Source organism: Crocodylus siamensis, chromosome 1, assembly GCF_052110815.1.
Source record: "Crocodylus siamensis isolate JL-2025a chromosome 1, ASM5211081v1, whole genome shotgun sequence".
Taxonomy (NCBI): Eukaryota; Metazoa; Chordata; order Crocodylia; family Crocodylidae; genus Crocodylus; species Crocodylus siamensis.
This window is the reverse complement of record NC_143395.1, coordinates 255,298,050-255,323,071: the sequence shown is the minus strand read 5'-3', so window position 1 is coordinate 255,323,071 and position 25,022 is coordinate 255,298,050. Positions and strand designations below refer to the sequence as shown.

The window sequence follows — 25,022 nt, the reverse complement described above, 5'->3', positions numbered from 1 at the left end:
CATTTACAATGAGGTAAGAGCATGCATGAGGACAGTTATGGTAGTCCAGCTGATGGGTAGTAAATCTGTATCACCTTTTGTTCCATAGGAACTAGTTCATATGTATGTATCCTTATTCTGGAATCAGAGCATTGGCATTGCAAATTGATCTGGAATAGCTAACCCACAAGAGTTGGTCAAAAAAGAGCTTTTCTAGAATAAAGCCATGTGTAGACAAGCCCTTATTTTATGAAAAACTAGGGAAATCTTACCAGGAACAAGCTGGCTAATTTGTCCAGGTTTATGGGCAATCACTATTTTTATTTGCAGTATAATCCCTGGGAACAGATGAAGGCATCAGTGCTTTATAACATTTTGGAGATCGGAAACCTCTTTCCCACTATCAGACAGAAGATACACTTTTTTTGTCTAAGCCATTGTCTGCAAACAATTTATTTCTGTAACCAAGTGAAATGTCTTGGCTGCTGTCCTACAAATGCTTTAGCAAAGGGGAAAAATCAAATCGCTGTCTCCCTGTGAACATTGTAACACGTAAGCAATGAAAGTGAAGTTAATTGGTTCCCTACTTCAAAACGTTTAATAACTCTAGAGGGGTAGTAGGTATTGTTCTCCTTCTTGACTCTCTATATTAAGTTTAGTTTTCTCTCTTCCCATATGTAAGATCACAGAAACATAGAAAAATAGGGTTGGATGGGATCTCAGAAGGTCATCTGGTACAATCCCTCCGTGCTCAAGGCAAGATGATATTTCCCATCCTAGTCTAATATTTGTCTACCCCCTTTTAAATATTTCCACAAACTCTCTGACCAGGTGGCGCACTGAGGCCTGCAATTTGGAGACATTTGTGTAGCTTCTCATTCTCCAGGAGTTCCACAAATCTACAAAGCCATTTAGTTTCTAGGGCACCCTATAGGCTATATGGATATACCTTAGACCAAATGAGTTTGCAAAAGATATCAGAGCAGAGGTAGGAGAAGAATGTAGAGCACTCATTTAGAATGAAGTGTAATTTCAAGGTTTATTCATCAGAACACTAATAAGCATGTACTACTGTTTTAAAGAGTAGGGTTATTCTATCTGAAAAGTACCAATAGTAGTACTGCTACTATTATTTTTTTGTTTTCCCAAAAGAAAGATACTATGGTATACTATGCTATAACTTCACAATAAAAGTCTGCCTTCATGGTACACAACAAATTTCCTCCAGTGATAAGACAAAATTTCTTTTGTTATTCTTTTCAAGATTAACCTAGATCAGGATAGCATTATATCTGCTTTTAAAGATTTCTCCTTAGTGCAATGTTCTCTAAATATTTTTATCTATTTCTGTAAAAAGAGTAATCACTTTATTGCAATAACTATCAAGGCAGGCAGTTTAGCATGTATCACATAATTTATTCCAGGTTTTAGATTTCCGTATTTATTCTGAGGTATTTTTTTTATTCTGGAGCATTGCAAAGGGTATGTTTTCACAAATAATTTTGGCAATTCCTTGGACTGAAGCATGAATAGCAGTCTTCTAACTTCAAAATCATTGTTTAACCACAGCTGTTAAATGAAACGTTACACTTCTCAGGAATTCAAGTATATATCGTCTTAGCAAAGGAAAGAACATAAATTGTGATTCTAACGAAAATCAATTAGATCCTTAAGATGAACAAAAGTGGGAGGAAGATTGTGAGATGGAACTAGGACAGTCTAATAATTTGTTCAATTATTCGCAAGTACTGAAACATAAAAACTTATTTAAATCCATGGTTTTAAGTTTCCATTCTATGTAGTTTTTAATGGTGTACAGTCAGGCCCACTGCATCTTAATTATAAGAATGTAAATTTGAGACTGGTATGTTCCTTCCAAGCTTCTAACAGATACCTAGGTTAATATAAAGCTTGGCCCTTCTTTCTATCTCCTGATATCCTCACATCAGCTCTTGTTTGGGTTGATAGTTAAGAATGATAATAATAATGGAATGACATTATTACAGTCTACAAAATAGGATAAGATGTGCAATTACCATTATAAGGTTTATTTTTAATAATATGTGCAATAAATGCAAAAGGCAGCTGCTGCACTGTTGGGTGGTTTTACATTGTTTTGCTTCTGTTTACTGTGTGATAACCCAGGGTAAGGCAGTTTAAACGACCTCGACTGAGAAAATATATGACGTACTGGAAATGTTCCAGCAGCTCTTTCAAGCCATTTAAGTACAGGATGTTCAGCAGGAATCTTAAGCATTAAAAAGATCTGGTACTCGTAATCTAATATTTTCACAGAATGTGTTCAAGGGATTCACCACCATAAGCTTCCATTATTCATGAAATACTAATCATGTAAGTGGGGCAGGTAAATGCTAACATTTTAGTCAAGCGGAGTTTTAGTACTTAATATGTAAGATCTGCATAATACCTCCTTCGGTTGTGCTGTACAGTGAAGAGCTAATAACACTGATGCACAGTCATTACTATTCTGTATTGTGGTCAGTCTGTCATAGGGAACATTCTGATTGGAGCTGGGCTAAAATGACAAACGTAGTGGCAGCCAAAGTTCAAATATAAAATCATGAATTCATTTCAGTATTCATGACCTGTTTTATTTATCATCGCGGTCATTAAAGATATTTATTTTTGCTGTTGTTGTTGTTGCTAGTAAGTTCTGCATTCATTTTGAAAGCAAAGTTCTCTAAACAAAAGTATCTGATATCCTTGAACAAATGGATCTGATGGTGGTAGACAGACACCTGAAGTGTATACCAGGCCATCATGGAATATTTTGGAGCTCTTCTTTCCTCTTTCAAAGAGCAGCAAAAGCTATTCCATGTCACTTTAGTTATCTGTCATCACAGAAAACTGGCATAGGAGAGCTGAAGACACAGGCATAGGAAATAGTTTATAAAAAATCCAAAGTCTGAACTCATTCATATTTCTGTGTGCAGTTTCAAATAACAAACACATCTCTAATACATCAGTCAGGCATCCAGTGGGGGGGGGTCTGTTTTATGTCCACTATTGTTCAACATCTTCAATTTCATAGATTTCATAGACATTAGGGCTGGAAGGGACCTTGGAAGATCATCGAGTCCAGCCCCGCCGTCTGAAGGACAGGAAGTCAGCTGGGGTCATAGGATCCCAGCAAGATAAGCATCCAATTTACTCTTGAAGGTGTTCAGTGTAGGTACTTTAACTACCTCCAATGGCAGGCTGTTCTAGATCTTGGGGGCTCAGACAGTAAAGAAATTCTTCCTTATGTCCAGTCTGAAACGGTCTTGCAGGAGTTTATAACAGTTCGACCTCGTCATCCCTTGGAGTGCTCTGGTGAACAAACGTTCCCCCAGAAACTGGTGGTCACCCCTGATAAACTTATAGGTGGCCATCAGATCACTCCTGAGCCTGCGCTTTTCCAGGCTAAAGAGCCCCATGGCTTCAGCCTGTCGTTGTAAGGTCTGTTTTCCTGACTTCTGGCGTGGCTCTTCTCTGGACTCTCTCAAGCTTTCCACATCCTTTTTGAATTGTGGAGCCCAAAACTGGACGCAGAACTCCAATTAAAGATCTGGATGATGAAACTAAGTAGGGTGGAGTTATAGACACTTCAGATGGTAGGGCTGTGATCCAGAATGATCAGGATAAACTGAAGCAATGGCCCAAAATCAAGCCAATGAAATTCTAAAAGGACAAGTGCAAAGCCCTGCACTTGGGTCAGAATAATTGCATGCACCTATATAGGCTGGGGAATGATTGACTAGGTTGCAGTACTGCAGAGAAGGACCTGGGTGTTACAGTGGATCATAAGCTGAAAATGAGACAACAGTGTGCTCTTGTTGGAAAAAAAAAATCCAACAGCATAATGGGTTGTACAAACAGGCGTGTCACTTGCAAATGAAAGGAAGTGATTCTTCTTTCTTCAGCACCAATGAGGCCTCACCTGGAGTACTGTGTCTAGTTTTGGGTCCCACAGTTCAAGAATGAAGTGGGCAGATTAGAAGGAATCCAGTGGAGGGTGACAAAAAATATTAGAGATCCAAAAACAATTTATGAGGAAAGGCTGAAAGAATTTAGGATTATTTAGTTTGATGAAGAGGGGCTGGGAGGGATTTGATAAGTCATCAGACACCTAAAGCAGATGGAGACAAACTAGTCTCTGCAGCTATAAGGGACAGAATTACAATCAATGGCTTCCAAATTGGATTGGAGATTAGAAACAATTTTCTGACTATGAGGGTGGTTAAACCTTGGAACAGGCAACGTAGTGAAGGTGTGGAATCCTCACCCCTGGACGTTGTCAAGAGCAGATTAGAAAGACACTTTTCTGGAATGGTTGAATCAGGGATGACCCTGCCCTGAGCAGGGGGCTGAACTAGATGATCTGATGAGGTCCTTTCCAAGCCTATGAACCTATTCTTTGGAGTTGGCCCAGCTCTAATTTGGATCATGTAAAAGTGAACTAGCATCTTTCTCAGTGTAGGGATTAGCACCAGAAAGTCTATAAAAAGTCTAGTGGTTACCAATCTTGATATATTAATATAGATTATAGGCCATTTTTAAATGAGGGGCACATATACACATGCCAGACATGTGCTCCAACACATTCTAATTAGAACACATTGGAGGAGACTCAATTAATTGAGACTGATTGATTGAAACAGATCGAGCAGCCTCAGCATCATGTGTATTCAACATCCCTGCATTTCAAAATGGTGGCAGAGGTGCTTTAACTAAAGCTCATCAAACAAGCTTTAGTTAAAGTGCCCCCGCCGTCATTTTGAAGCTGAATAGACAGGGCACTGTAGGCATTTTAATTAAAGCAGCTCCTGAAAGCCGCTCTAATTAACACCACCTGCCCTCCCCCCACAACCACCCAGAGCATATGTAAAGACATCCAAGCATTTTAACTAAGCATGCCCATCACTTTGGGTTTCCCAACTCCCAGTGAACTGAAGAAAACAAGAAAATACAGCCTGCAAAAATGAAGAGTGCTCAACTCATTCCATAAATCACACGTGCATAAATCTTTTTCCCCTCACAGGATGGATGTTTGGTCTAGATATGTCAGTGATGGTTTTCCTGATGCCAAATCTTCAAGTCCCAATCCTCAACTGGAACAAATCAGCATAGCTGTAGAGCTACGCTATGTTGTACCAGATAAGGTTCTAGTCATAAATCTCTGGTCTAAAACCCAGCAGCTAACAGTTTAACATGTCATTTTGTTTAAATAACCTATTACGTTTAGTTCTATACCACTAGTATATTGCCTATTTTCCATTCCAGATGTACACCAAACTTATAATAATATCAGTGAGAGTTAAACACTTGCATGAAGGCAGAAAGGAAAATATTTAGATCATTACAAGATGGGAATTTGTTTTCAACCTAAAATAAAAGCCTGTATCATATCTTATTGTTCAACATATTGTTACCTAATGGAAACTGGCTTCATTTGCCAGAGCTTTACCATATTTACCTTGTGTTGTTGGCTTGTTTAAAAGCAAAGGCTGTTTTTGCTGGCAGTTTTGGAACATTCAACTTTATAATGCTTTCTTTGAACGTGAATGGTATTTACCTTGGATGACAAGCTTCTTCAGTGTGATTTAATGAATAGGCCCTGAGAGTGGAATGGAATAGACAGTGTTTCAGGGCAATTTATCCTGACGGTATGCATGGAAAAGCTCAATGGACAAAAAGATTTGGACATCTAACTGCCACTTTAGCCATCTAAATCCAAAATTTAGATCCTCAAAACTACTGCTCAGTTATTACCTAATCCGGGAGTCATTGCCTAATCCTAAAGCCCTGGACCTTTAAACATTACTAGTTAAGTTTCCTAGTCTTCTTTTTTCATTAATAGACTAAGGTGCTTTCAGTTAGCTTCCACAGGGTCAGATGTGCACACTGGCAGGTAATGTGGAGTAGCTGATACAAGGAAAAACCCCATCCTCACTTACCTCATAATAATTTGCTCATGCACCTTTGCCTTAAGTTCTATCTGACAGCTGTTCTACATACAGCAAGTATGTTACAAACCCAACACTGCTCCATGCGGTGGTTTTCCTCTTGAATGGGGTTTACTCCCCACTATATGATCATTTGAAGAAATCAACTGTATTCTTTGTTTTTTGTTATATAGAACTGAATATGCTAAGTATTTTGTTGTTTCAGAATCTAAGTACAGTACTACACCGTCTTGCGGTGCCACAAAGAAATCAGTAATCACCCAAATAAAATCCCTTCATTAGTGGAATGGTCTAATGGACCTGGTTTAATGGAAATGGATCAAAGGAATGTATGTCCATTAAGGCAGAAAGATGTAAAACATGTCAATATTGTCTACAGAAGTCATTCAGATTTCTTTTAACCAAGACTCATTACAACCTATAGCAAAGCAAATAATCTGTAGAAATGTATTGTTATGCTACTGTTATAAACTATTTACACTTTATAATAGCAATAGGTCTATCAAAGTCAGTTTTAACCTTTGTGAATTACCATTTTGATTTTTTGTTACCTGCCTTTCGCTTCCTCTTTAGCTACTACATATAAACCAGTAACATGATAAAAAATTAGTATTTAAGGGACAAAATGCCCCTCGTGCAACAAAGAGCACCATTTACCACAACCCAGCAAAGCTATTAGTATGCAAGTCATTGCCTTTCATTCAAGAAGGCCTTTACCAGGTGAACAATCTTTCCCCATTGACTGAACCATTTTTTTCATACTGGTATATTTTCAATCCCAGGAAGCCCATGCAAATATATATCTGGTATGAGAATACACTTATTAAAGAAGCATATCTATTTGAAAAAGAACTGTATGCTGTGTCTGAGATCACATATTTATAATTAAAACCTGACAAATAAATATTTGAAGAAATCTGCCTAATGTATCAAACTACACTTGCCAAATGGTAAGTAGCATGTCTGCTTTAACAATTGGGAGATGGCAAAATCATAACATAAACCCTATTGTATTAGGTTAATAATATAAGCAAAGAAATGCCATCTAATTAAAAAATACTTAACACCTCAACCTGACAAAGGGATAGATACTCCAGACCAAAGCTATTTGCTGAAGAGGTCTCCACTCTGCCTTCGTAACAGGTATACAGCATAGAGAATATGCTTCTGTTTCAGTTTGTACATAAAAGTTACTAATGTTCAATTTTGCACATACAATCAAACATTGCTTTGCTGTAATAATATTGTTCTCAGTTCTCTCTCTCTCTGATCTTCCTGTCTGTACTTTTCTTCTAGTTTCTGTTTTTCAGAGTCCATAGTATAAAAGGTAGAATCTGTGGTTCTTCTGATTTTCTCAAACTGACTAAAATCAGCAACATATTTTCCACTTGGAGAAAGAGAAATTACAGGTACAAAATCATAACCCCAGTGGATCTCGTCTGGAATATAAGAAGTTCTGCTTTGGCAGACAGCACTGGTAGACTCTACTGTGGCATTCAAGAAGACAACCAGTTCAAAATCCTTTTCTTTTAGGTTCTGGGGGGTGAGATCTCTTAAAGGACTATTTTCATCCAATATATGGTAAAAGGTCAAAGGTAAAATCAAAAAAGGACTTTCTGAAGAGGAGTCAACATGGAATTTGACACTGTCTTGGTTGAGAAGGATCTTCTCCCCTTCTTTGGTTTCGTAGGTTTGAAGAAGTTTCCCAGACAGCTGACACTGAATCAGAAGGCTTTTCCGCATGTTTGCCACTCTGATTACAAGGCAAAGTTCTCCATTGTGCTTGGTAATTACAGCACAGTGACTGAACTTAATAGTCTCAGCCCGTTTTTTGGGTCTTGCAATTTTGGCCAGGAAAGTACCAGTGATAAAGATCTCAATCAAGGTTGTAATAACCAGTTGGGCAACCAGTAGGAAAATGGCATGAGGACACTCTTCTGTGATGAAACGGAAGCCATAACCAATGGTTGTCTGCGACTCCAAAGAAAAGAGAAATGCTCCAGTTAGTGAGTTTACTTTCTCAACACAAGGTACATGCTTCTCAGAGAATGGAGTCCTTTCTAAATCTCCATGGAGAAATGCAATAGCATAATAGATAACTCCAAAGAGGAACCAGGTCATCACAAAAGTAGCAGCAAACAAGGTAAGCTTGTATCTCCACTTCATGTCTATAACTGTGGTCCACAAATCTTGAAGATAAAGCAGGTATATACCATCCACTTTGTCAATCCTCACATTGCTATGGCCACTTTTGGACATCACACGAGGTCTGTGTGTCTTGAGCTGAGCATTGATGCCACCATTAATGAGTGGAGCACTTGACATATTGATCTGAGTGGCTTCCATTTTCAGTGCTTCAGTCCTAAGAACAGGAAATAGAAAAATAATTAAGTTATTACATGAAGTCAGAGTACATAACTGATTCTTAAAACCATTTAAAAATACTGATCAATAGCAAATAGAAACATTACATATTTATAGGCAAGAAAACCACCTGGAATAAAAAAAGTTATTATCATATAGTATTTGCTACTAAAGCTAGTAATTTTTTTCAAAGAAAAAGTAATTATTTGACTTTACTGAATGCCATATAAGGAAAAAGCCTGGAAAAGAGTGTGACCAAGCTGAACGCCTATGTTAATATTTTATTTTTGTAAAGATATTAAATAGACTTCTTCTCATGTAAAAAGAAAGGAGAAGAGACTATTTTTTTAACACAAATCCTACCAATGTACTCAGGAGACAGATTACATTAAAATTAAACATTTTGATGCTTGGGCTAGAACATAGGATCAGTACACTAACCATGCCTCTCCAAGCTCTTCAGGCAATATAGACCCGACAAAATTTAAGTATGACCAATTAACTTCCACAAGTGATTTAATAAACATTTGCTAAACATATAACTAAGTTACAGGGAAACAGCATAGACCCATGAATACATAAAGGAGAGCTTGGGGAAAAAAAATGTTGCACCTGAAAACTCATCAAGACTGTTTATAACAGAGCACACCAATTTCAAACAGTCCATGGAAAACAGAAGGTAAATTCACAAAATCAGCATTCTAGCAGTGGGCCCGACCTGTGCAAACACAGCAATCATTGAACCACCAGACTCTTGAAGTTTGTTTACTGTGCATCCCAGTTCAGTCCGGATGGAGATTAAGTGTGAGGACACCCAGGGCTGAACAAAGCCCACAGAGTGCAGTGGAAGGTTGCCTGTGCCACTTTGATGAGGCAAGTAAAAAGACACTGCTTTCAGGACCAGACAGGGTTATGTAGTGCAAGGACAGGGCACATTGTAGTAGTTTCCAATAACAAAACTTCCTGCTCTAAAAAAAACCCCCTATGCATCCTTTGTGCTTTGGCAGTTCACACAACAAGCATTGTTTTGTTCCACTGTTTGGCTCAAAGAGAAACTTTAATAAGTGATTCATTTTTATGAACCAGATAAAAAAGATACGTTTTTCCTTGCAGCTACTTAAAAGAAACTCTCAGGAAATTCAAGATGCAGTGGTGGTATATGTATGTGCCAGCCTAAGACAAGAAAATAATTGTTTGCTGTTGTACTTTCCTGTTATGTTAATAAAAGAGCATTTCGTTTACTGAATACAGCTTTAATTGAGTTACTGTTTTTCTGGGGAAAAGTTAAACTTTGGTATTATTATTATTATTATAATCAGGCTGTAAATCATTCTGATTTTGTCCTAATCATTAAGCACATTTTCGTATTCCAGGATCAATTAAAGCATACATTTAAAAAAATAGCAGCGCTCTGATGATCCCAGCAAGAGATCTTTTATGTGACAGTCACCTCAGCACATACGCTGCACAGTATGTCCGGATAATAAACAGGAAAAAAGGCCAAGTGATCTGAAAAAGAACAACAGGAGGAAACCGAAGGGAGGGAGGTGAGGGGGAAGCAGCATACAAGCAACTTGCTATTTAAACAAGCTTAGAATTTAAATGTTGTCACCAAAGGAAAAGGCACCTTAACATGAACATATGTAGCTTCTAATGGGAAACGTACAAGGAAAAATGCATGCCATTTAATCAAAAGACTCTGGTGCCGAACTTAATGACACAAAAGGGCCCCAAATCTGTCCTGATGTTGATATTGTCACCCTTTAAAAAGGACTTTGTAAAAATGGATTAATCAGGCACCTGCACACGTCTCTCACGTGTACGCCATGATCCAGAGGATCGACCATTGCCTACTAAAGCCCATTCCCCATCAGTCTTTGCTTCCAGCCACAAGTAATGATTTGTTAAAATTAGTTCCCTTCCACAAATAGCTTTGAGTATCTGAAGGGAAGAAAAATATTGGCCTTTATGAACACTTTACGTACAGGGGAATAAGTTCCATCTCCTGCACACCCTACCTTGATCTCTGCTTTGTGTGTAGAAGAAGGTTACAGCTGGCTCCCCAAAGCTTGAGCAGGACTCTGAGGTGTGAGTTCTGCCATCTTCCCTCAATGCACCAGGAAGTGGAGCAGATGTGAAGAGTAATCAGACCCTGCAATGCTACTGCAAGACAGTCCCACCATTAGAGCAGGGAGGAGCCTGGGAGGCACATGTCCTTTGCAGGGTTACTTCTGGGGTGGCAGCTATATTATGGACCACGTCTTGCATTGACCAAGACATGTTCTTCATTACATGTACTATGTGGTCCATGAAATCTCCCTTTCAACCCTTACCTGAAGCCACCTCCCATTCCCAATGTTCTCACTACTTCTTTAGTCAGCTTGAGAGATCAGTGGGCTTCTGAATCTTCAGCAAGTTATATACAAGTTAAAATAGCTTTTCTCCGGTCTTTGGTTTCCTTCTCTCTTAGTTCGTATTTCTGTTAGCCAGTTGTTCCCATGGTCTTGCTGTCTTCCTTCTGAATCCATGCTGAATTGATCCTGTTGAATCCCAGGATTTTTGTTTGTTTGTTTTAAACTTTGAGTATTCTGACTTGCTTCCCTTATTCCTGCGTGATCCTCAATTTCTTCCTTCTTTTGGAAAATTCATGTTGGTTTCCTTTCTCTGGAAAAGTGCTTCTTCTCCTTTCTGTTGCATTAATGCAGGAAGACAGGAATTGACAAATTGGATCAGAGCAGTGATCTGATATGTTGTCATGGACAGTGGCTAGTGCCAGACACTTCAGAGGAAGAAATTCTGCTGTAGCCAGTTGTAGAATAATCTCTCTATGAGAATAAAAAATTCCCACAAGAAACAGAGATTGCCTTATATCCTGAATCTAGAGGGACTGAATCCTTTTAAAAGCTCTTGCTAAAAAATGTTTACTGTTATAGGAGCCTCTTGTTATACTCTTGTAAAACTCTTTATAACTTGTGGCAATGAGTACTACAGGCTCATATTCTGCTATGTTGAAAAACAGCAATTTTGTATTTGTCAATGTCAATTATCTTTGTATGTGTGCTTGGCCTTGTAGTGAGAAAAATAATGAAAGGGAAATTTCCATCTACTAGTCTAAAACATTCATTATTTTGCACACTTCTACCTTGTTCCCTCTTATTCATCCCCTTCCTAAAGTAAGCCATCCCACTCTTTTAAGTTTTTCTTTATATGAGAGGTCTTCCTTGTCCTTAATCATTCTCACTGTTCATCCTTGAATGCTGTCTAATACTGCAAGTATCCTTTTTTGAGATCAGGCAACCAATGTGGTATGCCCAATGAGGACAAATCATAGATTTATATAATGAGATCTATCTATGTACCAGCTATGAATTTATATCATGGTATTATAATATTTCCCTTAGTATTCTCCCTTCCATTCATTTTTATATAGACTTCTCAGGTATTTCTACATAGAGATGTCCTTGCTCTGGCTGGACGTTTTTAATTCTGTCTCAAGTTCTTGTCCCCTTATAATTGTTATCCTTCTCTCTATTTTTCCATCAGTCAGAAAGCATTCATTATTTAACAAATTTACATTATTCAAGGAAATATTCATAATAAGAATATATTACTAATTGTAAAGAAGCATCTACAATTTATTATCTGGGTGATCTACTCTGAAAAGTACCATTTCTATTAGCCAGAATACCTGGTTAAAACTTTACAAAAACTCTAATTCCAAAATGAAAATGAATGGAATAAGAGTGAAAGAAAAAGATGGCATAATAAAGGAAGATGCAGAGACATGCACAACCCTACAGTACCTTTGCAATGACCTTCTTCTGATTCTTGACCAGAACTTTGGATCAACTGAAGGAGAGACTTCACCAGAATGTACCCTGATAATAAAGCAGTTTAGCAGGGACAAAACTATGAAGTTTAGTTGCATACTTAACCACACCTCTTAAGATAATGCCAGGAGCCAATGATACAAATAGATTGACACTGACTCCAAAGACCACATTATCAAAGAGCAGAGGCCAATATGCACACGTACAAAAATATCCATACACATAAAGCCAGAATAGCTTGTGGGAGACCAACATAAATCAAGCAAACATGCACATAATGACCAAATGTCTTCAAATGCCTTCTTGTTTATATATCAGATGTGCTTCACCATCTGGGCCCTCCTCCCCTGCCAGTACTTGAACTGCACTTTTAATCCAACTACCCACCAGCAGGCTCCACATTTAAAAAACAAAACCAAAAAAAAGCTGTGTAATCTTAAGATCTTTACTAGGTCTGTCATGCTTCAGTTAACTATGCAAGTGTCTCATAAATTCTCTGTGCTTTGTGTAGCATGAAATATCACCATCTCTCTAAACTATGCAACCTCTGAAAGGTGACAGGCTCAGGAAATCTGGGGCTGTGACAGCTTACCAGTCAAATCGCCCATGTTCTGACTCATGGACTCCAGAAGGTGGAGCGTTCCTGTAACTGAGCCCTTCGTCTTCTCCCAAACTATAGCTCTGGTAGGACAGCCTTGTCACCTAAAACCTTCTACTCTGCATGAAGGAATGACTTCACCTTTAGCCTTGAGTTATGCTTTCTCAAGGGCTGCAAGCCCATTTATGTATTTTTCATAAACAAAGAAATACTCTTTTGTTTGAAACAAACAAATGCTCATGACTATAAAGACAACTTCCTGATTTTTCTTGGTTGATAGGTCAGATCCTAAAACTAGTCATTTATTATAATTGAGCCATTTTCCTCTCTCCTCCATCGCAACTTGATGTCCAAGGTTGTAGAAGAAAGTCCAATGAGTGGTTAACTTTAGACATGCATATCTAAGCAAACGGAGTAAACCATTGAAAACTAGAATTGGTTTTGTCAGCATGCATCTCTGCCTGACTGACATTTGGTCACCTGAGAATGAACTCAAGTCAGAAATGTTCTACTGTATCGTATAGGATTCATAACCCCTTCAAAGTCCACATCATGGATTTTGCTATTGTTACTTGGTTTAACATTGAGGATTATCAGACACTACAGTGATGAGTATGTCCTGGGTACAACTATAAACTGTAGCCAACTGGAGGGCCTGGTGGCAACACAGTAGGGATACTCTTGGCAGGTAGTTCCTATAAAATACCACAATGTTGCAACCCCCAAAGTAAGGCAAATATAGGGTGCCTCAAAACCCTAACCCCCACTACCTTATGGGTATTTCTTGGTTGGAGAAAGACTACGGGACATCATCCTGAAAGAAAAGCATTCTCACGGAGGCCCTAGGCAGTCAGTAGCAGCTCTAATCTGTTGCTCTCTGGCAGAAGTTACAACCAACAGGGCACTGAGCATTTGGACTTGGTTTGGCCTTTGGACTCCTGTCTCAATGGTCTCAAGGGAGGATGGTAGGTCTTGGGCACCTTCCATACTCTTGTGTATGCATTAAAGACCAGACCTCTTACACATACACCGTGATCCAGATGATTGATGGTTACCTACTACAGTGATGAGCAGAAATATAAAAAAAATAGACAGATAGACCCTGTTTAAGTCAAATCATGATTAAATATTTGTACATGCAATCTACAGATTAGGATGTCCTAGGCTGCTAAATGTTGGAAGCTGTAAAGGAAGAGGAACAGATCAGTCTGGATAGGCCTCTTTTTCTTAACATCCACTATCCCCCAACATCCCTCTGAATCTAGCCTGAATAGTCCCTGCATAACGGAGTAGTTTCCACTGCTTTCCCCCTGTTCTGTGGATAAACAAAAGGTTTTAATCTTTATACTTCTCTCCATCTGGGATCATTCATGAACATCACATTTGGTTTTTTTTTAAGAAGCAAATTAAATATTGTCTAAAAAAGAAGTTATAAAATGTTGCTGGAATAAAGATAAACATGTATGCAAAAAGTCACCAGAAACCTGTTATGTCAAAACTTTTTTATCAATGACACATCCTCAGTAACAAAATGCTCAGTACTCTTTAATGTCTCACTTGCCTGAATAATATTTTTTCAAATTCCTTGTAGTTTAAAATTTTCTCATCTTTAATGTGTAGTAGCATAGTTGGTCATTTAAAACCTAATTCTGAAGTGATGCTCTTTCATCCCTATAACCCTTTCCCCAGTTCCTGCTGTGCAAACCATACCTGGCTTTTTAAAAGAATGCAAGTCTAAACAGACACTACTTGCTAAGAGCCCATACTTTTCATTTCTGAGCACCTGGGTGCCAAAATTCAAACTGCAAATTATAGAGGGACATTAGCAATTGAACACGTTAATCATAACAGTGCTGCACAGTCATTACTCCTCACAATAGACCTTTGGTGTAGCCAAGCAGCTCCAGACCCATTTTTCATAGAAGGATATCAGTAAAGAGACAGAAATTACTGCCTTATTAAAGGCCACATCACAAGTCAGTAGTAGAACCAGAACCAGCTCCTAGAGCCAGGAGATCCTAGCTCTTAACTAAGGTCTTCCCTGTCATTAGTGCTGTATTTTGCCTTTTACTTTATTAGTGTCTTACAGGAGTCTCCAATCCTCAGAGGCTCTTGGCTCTGCCCTTTGCTTTGAAGTATCCTCCACTGTTCTATTTTCTCTTTCTTTTCCTCTCTCTATGAAACAGAGTGTATCTATTTGCATTATTACATTTACCAATGGGATATATTTGACTCTCACAAATCTTCATCTCATTATTTTTACAGGTTAGTGCCACCACTTCTTGAAGCTGCCCAAGTCCTCCCATTATAAGACCCTGTTTTCAGCTGCACATAACTCTGATGACTTTGCCAAACTGTAATTGTTTGGGCTGAAATGTTCTAGGCTACATGGCTGCCAAAACAATTTAAACAACTTAGACATTTTCAAGAATGGGACATGTTAAAAAATGTTTGCCCACGTTAAAAAATTCTGCCAGCTTTTTAGAGACATTCTTGTACACTCATACTTTGGAGCCGGGACTTTAAATTTGGCAGTGGGATGCCTTTTTAAGTAAGTAACATCCTTTATGCCATCTATATAAAACTATGGTCTCCTCATTAAGCCAAATTATGAGCTTTGGGAAAATCACAGTTTAGACATACTGTCTGTGTCTACATGAGACACTGGCTGCTCACTCATTACTGCACAGTCATTTAGTACTTGTAAAGTAATTAGAGTTACTGCGCAGTAATGCTGCTGAATGTTTTTTTCATGATGCTGACTGTACAGTAGCTCATTACTACTGCACAGTAGCACTGCATCATGCTTCTTGCCATACAACACTACTGCATAGCAATCATGAGCTACTGCGCAAGTCAGTGTCTCGTGTAGAAACAACCACTCAGTACAGACTTCTAAGATTGCACCAGCTACATTCCCTGAAGATGCTTTTCACCATGACCATACTCTATCCCAAAGCTGAGCAAGACTTTCCTCTGCAACAGCATCTCTGGGCTGGGCCAAGTCTCAGTAATGGAAGGGAAAGCAGAGCAAGTCTGTCTATCCTCTGCTTTCAAAGATTCCTGTATGGGACCTCAGCAATGTGTAGAAGGAAGTATCTGTTTTGAACACAGGTGAGAAAAAAGCCAAGCCAGCAGGGGCCAAGAAAGGGACATGATATTTAAATTGGTACAGGGATCCTGAGGGCAAGAATGGGGCAGGAAGGCAGAAGAGTAAAAGGAATCTGGGGGTGAGATTTGGTTCTGCAAGAAGACAGGGGATGGGAGCCCAGATAGGGAATCAGAAACCTGTGGAGCTGAAAGAGAACAGGAGCCAACAGGTGTAGGGAAGACTGATGGATGAAACAGATTGGGACAAAAAAGGAGATGCTGAAAGTGGGTGGGCTTGGGAAAGGAGAATGGAACTATGTGTTAGTGGAAAAGAGGAATAATGAGGGAGCAATTGACTGAAGGCCAAGAAAAAGATGCTTCGAGAAAAAGATTCTTTGAGAAGCTGGAAAGGGAGAAACAGGGGCTGATGGAGGACAAGGCCTATGCAGGATAGGAAAGACTGGAGTAGCTAGACAAGGAAATGGGGAGTGACAGCTGAGGATGGGAGAAATACTGGGAGAGGGACAGGGAATCCAGAGGTGTGAACTCAGACATGGTAGGCAGAGAGACTGTGATTAGGCTGAAGAGTAGAGCATAGGGCTGAATAGTTGAGTGGAATGGAACTGAAATAGAGCCAAAAGTGGAGAAAAGAGGAATGAGATTGGATGGAGGAAACTGGGCCACCCTTGGGGGGAGAAAGAGCAGAAGAGTCTGTATAACTAGAAGCCACATTCTTCCAGGGTCTGAAATGGAACCAATGCTCCAGCTGTCAGCAAGTATCTGTGAAAATCCATCAGCAAAGTACCCCTAACCCCCCTAATGCTGATTTGTAGAAGATGACAGCCAGCTATTTTAGCTTGCTTTTACAATAACCTAGGAAATTATGCCCACAAAAAAGACATGAAGTAAACAAAGATTACAAAGTCATGCACTCAAAAAAATAGGAAAAGTCAGAATTCATGTTGTGCAGTCATCATGCATGTCATATGAAACAGATAAAACACAGATAAATAATCTTTGCATCAGGGACAGAAGTTTAGCTCTCTCCCAGATGGGAGCCCTAACCACTAGGCTGCTGAGTGGCACTCACTCATGTTCACTCCAATGGCTTGGAAAATCTTGAATTCTACCCAGCCAACATCACATCGTCAGCATGAGGGCTGGAAAATGTTTTCATGCCATACTTAAAATAGCTCCTAGTCTGGTGGTTCTGGCTGGCTCCTGAGAGGTAGGATGTGTGGTGGACTCTTTCCCTACTTCCTCAAGGAAAGTGGAGGTAATTGACTCTTGTCCTACAACCTGACAAAGTTATATATGGGGCATGAGGCACCACCACCACCATCTCCTCTAGTGACTGTTTGCACACAAAAGCAGCAGCTGCCAAATTTCGTTTGAAGCCCGGTCCTGTCAGTGCTCTGAGAATGCCCGATGAATCTGGCCAGGATACCCAGGAGGACCTGACAGAAGGACATCTGATTTCTGGATCCTGAATGAGCTTAGGCACGAGGTTGGCACTGAACTGCTCAGCACCGTCATGAATGAAGCACTTCAGGGCACAACTAGGAGCAGAACTTTAGGGCATGACTACATTGTGCAAGCCAGAACCATGCAGAGATACACAGCCCGGATCGGCGTATGCTAGCTCCAGAATGAGAAATGGAACGGTACTGATGAATTATTGTAGCACTCTGCATAGGCTAAGCAAGCCTTGCTTCTCCACCATTGCCTGATGTGGCTATCCTGCTTCTACTTATCCTGCTTCTACCCCAAAGCTAGTACATTCAGAGCTAGCTCAGAGTATCTCCATGTGGTACTATTGGGCCATGTGGACATGCCCTCTGGTGCCTGGGGAACTGGAAGGTCACAAACTGAGGCATAAGTGCCTTCAGAGTTAGACATTAGCTGTGCAAGGATTGCTCAGTGTCCTAACTTTGGAGTTAGTCATATAAATCCTGCCTGAGGATCTTTAGTCATCTAAAGAGCTTTTTAAAGTCTCTCAGTCTTTTTTTGGCTATGACCCATAGACAGACAATAGGCACAGTTACTGGAAGAGAGTAGTATTTTACACATCATTTGCATATCTGTTATTCATATTCTGTTGCTACATTTTCTCAAGTTTGCACGTGCAGTCCCTTTCCCCCAGTAAGCAAAAATATCCTTGTTTGTACCGTCTCAGAATGCAGGTGAGCAGGGAAGTCCTGCCTGGTAAAGGCCCCAGGAAGGGTGTGCTCAACTTTTCCCAGGTTTTAGGGTGGAGGCTGCAAATTTTCATATGCCAAATTCAAATACCATTGTGGTAGGAAATGGGAGGTACCAGTATGCATCCAATGACAGCATGTGGATGCTATTTATTTGTCAAGAGGGATACTGAACCTGTCCCTTATTACTGCTGATAGCCACCATATTCATTCAGGAAGAATGTTTATATATTTATAAAAGAAAGCTCATCCAGATAAGGTTAATATCGATTCTTACCCCCGATTATTATTTGCAGCAGAGATAGAGACAGTGCTAGGCAGAGAACAGTCCCAACATGTGCTGTAGGTATAGAAGAGGAATAATGAGGCAGATGACAGCCTAATATTACCCCCTTGAACAGCAGCACACATTGAAGACATACTGTGGGGAAGAACAGTATCCATTCCAGCTGCCTAGGAACCAGGAACAGGAAAACCAGGACTCTGCCCAGCAAACTGGGGCCACCAACAAGTTTGCCTTGATTTCTGTTAAACGCTGAGGATCAGTTTTGCTGAACTGATAATGAATTTTGACTCTGAATTTCAGCATCTGTGTAAGACACAACTTGATACACAAAGAGAAGATATCATTGGCATCCCCTGTGTCTGCATACCACAGATTCAGAGCACTTCAAGATGTATCAGTCCATCACTGCACTGAGACAGGTAAAAGCTATTCTTCTTGTCTTGCAAAGCGGAACTGAGAGACAGAGCTGAAACACTAGATCCACTAAAGGCACTGCAGGTGGCAGCATTGCAGGGCCTAAGTTTGACGCACCTTGCTGATCCATGGAGTCTGAAGTTGTGTGTTAGTAGCCTATAAAATGCATAGAGAAAGTTAGATGCCTCTGCATGTGCCTGAACTTCCCCTAAGCCATACTCCTTAGGAGGAATGCCTTTCAACATAAACCTGGAAGCTTAGGGGGGTTTTCCCCACACTTGAAGAAGGGCATGTTATGCCTGAAAGCTTGTCTAATATCTCTCCCATCTGTAAAGATGGCCCCATAAAAAAAAAAAATTACCAAACAAATCACAGCTAAACACCACAGCTACACTGCTTTGACCTGAGGACTGCAGCAATCATCTGTGAGATGTGAGATATACTCAACACTCATCAGGGAAACAAGGAATTTAAACTTGGGTCTCCCCCATCCTGGGGTAGTGGGCAAAGGGGGAGGCAGAAGGACACTGCAACCAGCCTCTTTATCATTTTTATAGTGCCTGATCCTTTAAGTATGTGCTGAGAACATCTACTAGATCAAACTAGGGTGGAGAGGGAAATGTCTAGTGTGTGAATCCAGCAGGCTGTAACTATAAGATAGATGTTTACCTGCTCAGCTCTGTCAGTACTTACTCAGCTCTGTATGGACTCAGAAACAGACACTTTTAGTACATGGGGAGCATTATTGGGAAAAAAACTGGGAGACTCCAAAACAGGAAGCAGCTAAGCAAGGGTTCTGAGGACCTAAAGTTGGACTTGGGCATCTAAAGAAAAACTCAAGCACCAAAAGGCCCTTTTCTGGGCTTTCCTAATGACACAGGGAGCTGTGGGTACGTCTACGTTGCAGTACAGATACCTGGGGTAACTCCAGCACTGGGTGTTTAGCTGCAGCAAGATAGGGTGCATACAAGTGTTTGCTGTAGCTGGTCTATGATCACATGACTGACTTCAAATCACATGATCGTAGACATGGAGCAGCACATACAGGCCTACGCTGGTGCCAGGAGCCACAGGGAACCCAGCGTGAGTAACTTTAGGTTGGGGGAGATGAGGGCAGGATCAGGGTCAGGGGCTGGTAGGACTGGGGAGGCTGGCAGGTCTGCTGGGAGGGCAGGGGAAGGTAGGTTCAGTGTGGGGGTTGTCTGTCCAGGGGTGGGAGGGTCGGAGGGCTAAAAAAGAGCTTGATCAGGGTGGTGGCAGCAGAAAAAGGGCAGCCCCAGGGTGGAGTGAGCACCTGGGCTTTTCCAGCCCTGGGGCACCTACTCAGGTGAACTAACTTAGATCGGGCCCACCATTTTTAGCCCAGTTTAATGTCTTGTGTTCCCCCCCCATGAACATCTGCACAGATGGGCATTTAGATGGACCTAACCCTCATTTGGTGAATCTAAATGTAACATCTTTAGTACCCATGGAATTTTGTGCAGGGTGGATAAATCACAGCGCTTTGTGCTGCTACTGCTAAATGGCTTCTGGTGCTCAGGCTGCAGTAGAGAGACATAGCACTTGAAAGTAGACAGGCACAGGGAATTGAACATACACTAAACTCCAGGCTAGTTTTCCAAAAATGAGATGATTCTTCCCCTTTATTAACCTTAGAATCTACTGTATGTGGTTCTCACTATAGGTGCATCTGCATGGTATAGTGCAGCATGCCTGAATTTTCTTTTTCTTTGCTTTGCTTCTGAATAAAGCTTAAAGGTAAATCCCAACATATAAGATGTGAGTCACCACTTAGCAAAGGGTAATAGTTGCTTTGACTTAAAAATCAATATGCTTAGGAAGAAGGTGCTTTGTCTTACTATTTGCCTTTCACTGATATAAAAGAAGACTTCTTTTTTTTAACATCTTTCAGTGCATGAACTTGTTCACACAGGTAAAGAAATTTTTCCAAGCCCAAGAGTTTTCTAAGAAAATCAGCTTCTAACAAGTTTTGTGATAAGAACTTCGCAGAATCATTCTTCTTCCTTGGAAATACACTTTCTAGTATTGCAAAATCGTAACGCCAATTTCATCAGCATGCTGAGGTCACACAAATCAGCCACAGGCCTAGTTAAGATAGATTTTTTACTTCATTGCTTACTTAACTGAAGCATTTCAAGGAGTTGAAACATACAGGTGAATTGTGTCACTGGCTTCATTCCTATGCTTGGACAGGAGATATCATATTCTCCCAGCTACATTAGAGGCCTGTAGATCTGGCCAGAGCACAGTGACAGAGTGGGCAAAGTGTTGGCTTATGACTCTGAAAATATAGCTTTGAGATCTTCTTTGGATTCGGTAGAAGTTTAATGCCTTCCAGCAAGCCTCACTTTGCAGCCACACCCATGTTAAGTTATGAAGGCAGTTTAGTACTGTGACTAATTGAAAAACAAAACTCAACTTGATTCTGATACAGCACATGCATTAAAGCAATGAAATGAATTAGTAAACGGTTTTACTGTGGCTAGAAGAAAGAGCTGTTCAGAGTATGTGTGACTGAAAAACTATACTGAATCACAGCCAGCACTCAGATAACATGGAAATATGTAACTGAGCTAGGAGAGTGAGATTGTGCTCAATAATCCAAGGGCTGATGGAGGTGATGCAAACACAGGTGTTATTCCCCGGCTCCTACTTCCTTACTTTGTCCTAGTCCCATGGGGTAAGTGCAGCGGTTCAAACAGCCCGAGGTGAAATCAATTCGATCTTCACAGGTTTTTCGAAGCTGCATAAACTGAATCAATAACAAACTGAACTGACATTCACTGTTCAGGTGGTCGAGACAGGCAAAAGCTTGCACCGGGCCAGGCCAAGAGCCTAGGGGCACCATCCCTCGTGGCAACACTGCCTGGGGCTGCTCAACCCAACACAGTGGCAGCCCATGCCTAGTTGAGAGCAGTGGGAAGGTAACACACCCTCTGCCCTGGCACTGCCTCCCCCCATCTGGGGTCTGCATAGCATGGGGGGGCCCTCCATGAGGCTTTTTCACCCCTCCAAGCCCCCGCAACCCAGTGCGCCAGGCTGGGATCACCTCAGCCCCACTCCCACAGCAGCCGCTCCCCACTCTGCACTGTGCGACCTCTGCATGGCAGGTGGGCAGTGTCAGAGTGGGGTGAAGAGTGTTTCCCTCCCCATTCCCCATCTCTCAGAGTCAAGCAGCTGGGGATGGGGTGGAGCTGAAGTGATCTCAGCCCGACTCAGTGGGCTGCTGGGAGGGAAGGGGGCGGGGGGGGGGGTCAAAAAGCCACCATGGCAGAAGCTTTCCCTCCCCTTACACTGTGCAGATCCAAGCTAGGGGGACCTGGGGGTCTGTTCCTCTGACCCCATCCCACCAGGCTGACAGGTGCAGACTTTCTTACAGCACTGTTTGTGACCAACTGGCTCTGTTTCAAAGCAGTCCTATACCTCTTTCCCGCCTACAGCATCAGCTGTGGGGAACAAATGAAAATGTAATTATCAGATATCCCCCTACTATACAAACATGGATGTGGGGGGGTGGTATTGAGACAGACAGATAGACAGACACACACACACACCCTCTAGCTATTTAAAAACCTCACTATAGCCTTATGATTTTGCAATACTAGAAAGTGTAATTCCAAGGAAGAAGAATGATTCTGACAAGTTTTCATCACAAAACTTGTTAGAAGCTGATTTTCTTAGGAAGCTTTCAGTCTTGGAAGAATTTGTTTACCTGTGTGAACAAGTTCATGCATTGGAAGATGTTTAAAAAAATGAAGTCTTACATCAGTGAAAGACAAGTAATAAGACAAAGCATCTTCTTCCTAAGCATATTGATTTTTAAGTCAAAGGAACTATTACCCTTTGCTAAACAGTGACTCACATCCTATATGTCAGAATTTACCTTTAAGCTTTATTCAGAAGCAAAGCAAAGAAAAGAAAACTACTTAAAGCAGAATTTCACTAATTGGCACAAGTGATAAGGAAATACACAACAGATTACTGAGGAATGGGAAAAGTTATTCCTATACAAAGATGATCTATGTACCACTTAATCTACAGACTGTTTCTCTGGTGCATAAACCTCATGCTGGCTCTGCAGAAGGTGGAATTTCAGCTTTGATAAATGAAAAATAAATATTTTCAAGATGAAAAATGATGGGGATTTTGTGGTGATGTTTTTCAAGGTTGCAATATAGCTGTACAAAAGAAATACTTCTGGTGAAATCTTTGTCCCAATTTTAAGTCAATGGCAAAATTCTCATTGATATTAAAACAAAACATTATTTCATCCTTTATTTTTAAAATGTGCGCCAGGATCAGGACTACCAGCTTCTGACAGCAGAATTGTGAGTTTTTCTGAGAGTTATAGGAAATCTGTTGCAGTTATGGAAGTTTGGGGAAATCTGTTATGGAGGATTTGTTGCAGTCACTTCATGCTTATGGATGAATATATCATGAATTTATTGAATAAGTGTAGTTAATATTCCCTTAGAGCAAAAGAAGAGCTTCAGTTGTGCCATTCTTACTCCATTTTTTTCTTTACTCAAAGGTTGCAAATTACACCAAATACTTAGAATCATGGAATCATAGAAAATGAGGGTTGGAAGGGACCTCAGGAGGTCATCTAGTCCAACCCCCTGCTCAAAGCAGGACCATCCCCAACTAGATCATCCCAGCCAAAGCTTTGTCTAGCTGGGTCTTAAAAACCTCCAAGGATGGAGAGTCCACCGCCTTGCTAGGTAACCTGTTCCAGTGTTGTACTACCCTCCTAGTGAGAAAGTTCTTCCTGCTATCTAATCTAAACTTTCCTTGCTGTAACTTGAGATCACTGTTCCTTGTTCTGTGATCTGCCACCACTGAGAACAGTCTAGCTCCATCCTTTTTTGAACTTCCCTTCAGGTAGTTAAAGGCTGCTATTAAATCCCCCCTCAGTCTTCTCTTCTGTAGGCTAAATAAGCCCAGTTCCCTCAGCCTCTCCTCAGGAGTCATGTGCCCCAGACCCCAAACCATTTTTGTCGACCTCTGCTAGACTCTCTGATTTGTCCACATCCTTTCTGTAGCGGGGAGCCCAAAACTGGACACAGTACTGCAGGCGCAGCCTCACCAGTGCTGAATAGAGGGGAATAATCACTTCCTTTGACCTGCTGGTGATGCTCCTACTAATGCAGCTCAGTATGCCATTAGCCTGCCTGGCAACAAGGGCACACTGTTGGCTCAAATTTTGTTTATTCTCCACTGTAACCTCCTACAGAGCTGCTTTTCAGCCAATAAGCCCCCAGCCTATACTAGTGCATTGGATACTCCGTCCCAAGTTCTGTCCTAAGTGCAGGACTTTGTACTTGTACTAGTTGAACATCATGAGATTTTTTATTTTTTTTTGCCCTATCCTCCCATTTGTCTAGATCACTCTGAATCCTAGGCCTACTCTGAATCCAAGGCCTACTACACCCAGCTTGGTGTCATCTGCAAACTTGCTGATATATGCCATTACCAGGTCATTGATAAAGACATTGAACAAAACTGACCAACCCCTGGGGCACTCCACTAGAAGTCAGCTGCCAACTAGAGCCATTGATTACTACTCTCTGAGCCCAATGCTCCAGCCAGTTTTCTATCCACCTTATAGTCCGTTCATCCAGCCCATACTTCCTTAGTGTGCTTGTGGGAATGTTCTGTTTGACTGTGTATGTGTGGTTAACACAGAGCAAAATCTACATGGCATTGAAAAAACACCTTGTAGTTATTAAAATGAAAACCTAAACAATTTAAAGTGATTAAATGAAAAATGGGAATTGCCTGTGAAAGTCGGGCCATAAGGTCACTTTAAAAATATTGTATTAATATTTATACTTTGTTCTAGGGTTGCAAATTGGTCAATTTACAAGTTAAGAAGTGCCAATTGACAGCATATTTTTAACTGGTCAAAGACTATAGCAATTAAAAAAAGCTACATTTATTTGTAGATTTTTTGACAGAAGTATGATTTTTTAATTGTTTTGAACATATTTCTTTGTGGAAAAATGTATGTTTTTTCTGTGTATTATTTGGACCTATTAGCACTGGGTTTTTTACAATTTTTGACTGAGATTTGACCAGTTAATTGACCAAACTTTAATTAATCAGTCAAATACCCAACCCTACTTCATTCCATTCTATGGATAACCATAGACCCATTTTTACCAGTTCTAATAAGATAGCATTGTACTCCTATAAATGACCTGCAGTGCAGGTGAGAATTGTGAATATTGCACAGCAGCATACAGTCATTGGCTGCCTCTCTTGTTGATGATTGGA

The 25,022-nt window shown here is 40.5% G+C and overlaps 1 protein-coding gene across 3 annotated transcripts in view; it reads right to left on the bottom strand.

Moving 5' to 3' along the window:
- Nucleotides 1–1,374: 1,374 nt before the first annotated feature.
- The window catches only part of KCNJ15 (potassium inwardly rectifying channel subfamily J member 15), a 44,427-nt gene continuing 20,779 nt past the window's right edge, over nt 1,375–25,022 (bottom strand). For 2 of the 3 annotated variants that reach the window (XM_090060735.1, XM_090060745.1), the window contains exon 2: nt 1,375–8,307. In XM_090060735.1, the coding sequence (XP_089916861.1) occupies nt 7,164–8,291 (1,128 nt within the window). In that variant the 5' untranslated portion in view covers nt 8,292–8,307 and the 3' untranslated portion in view covers nt 1,375–7,163. Of the gene's footprint in view, nt 8,308–9,027; nt 9,136–25,022 lie in introns of those variants that run through there. The other variant, XM_090060755.1, reaches the window with a different exon arrangement.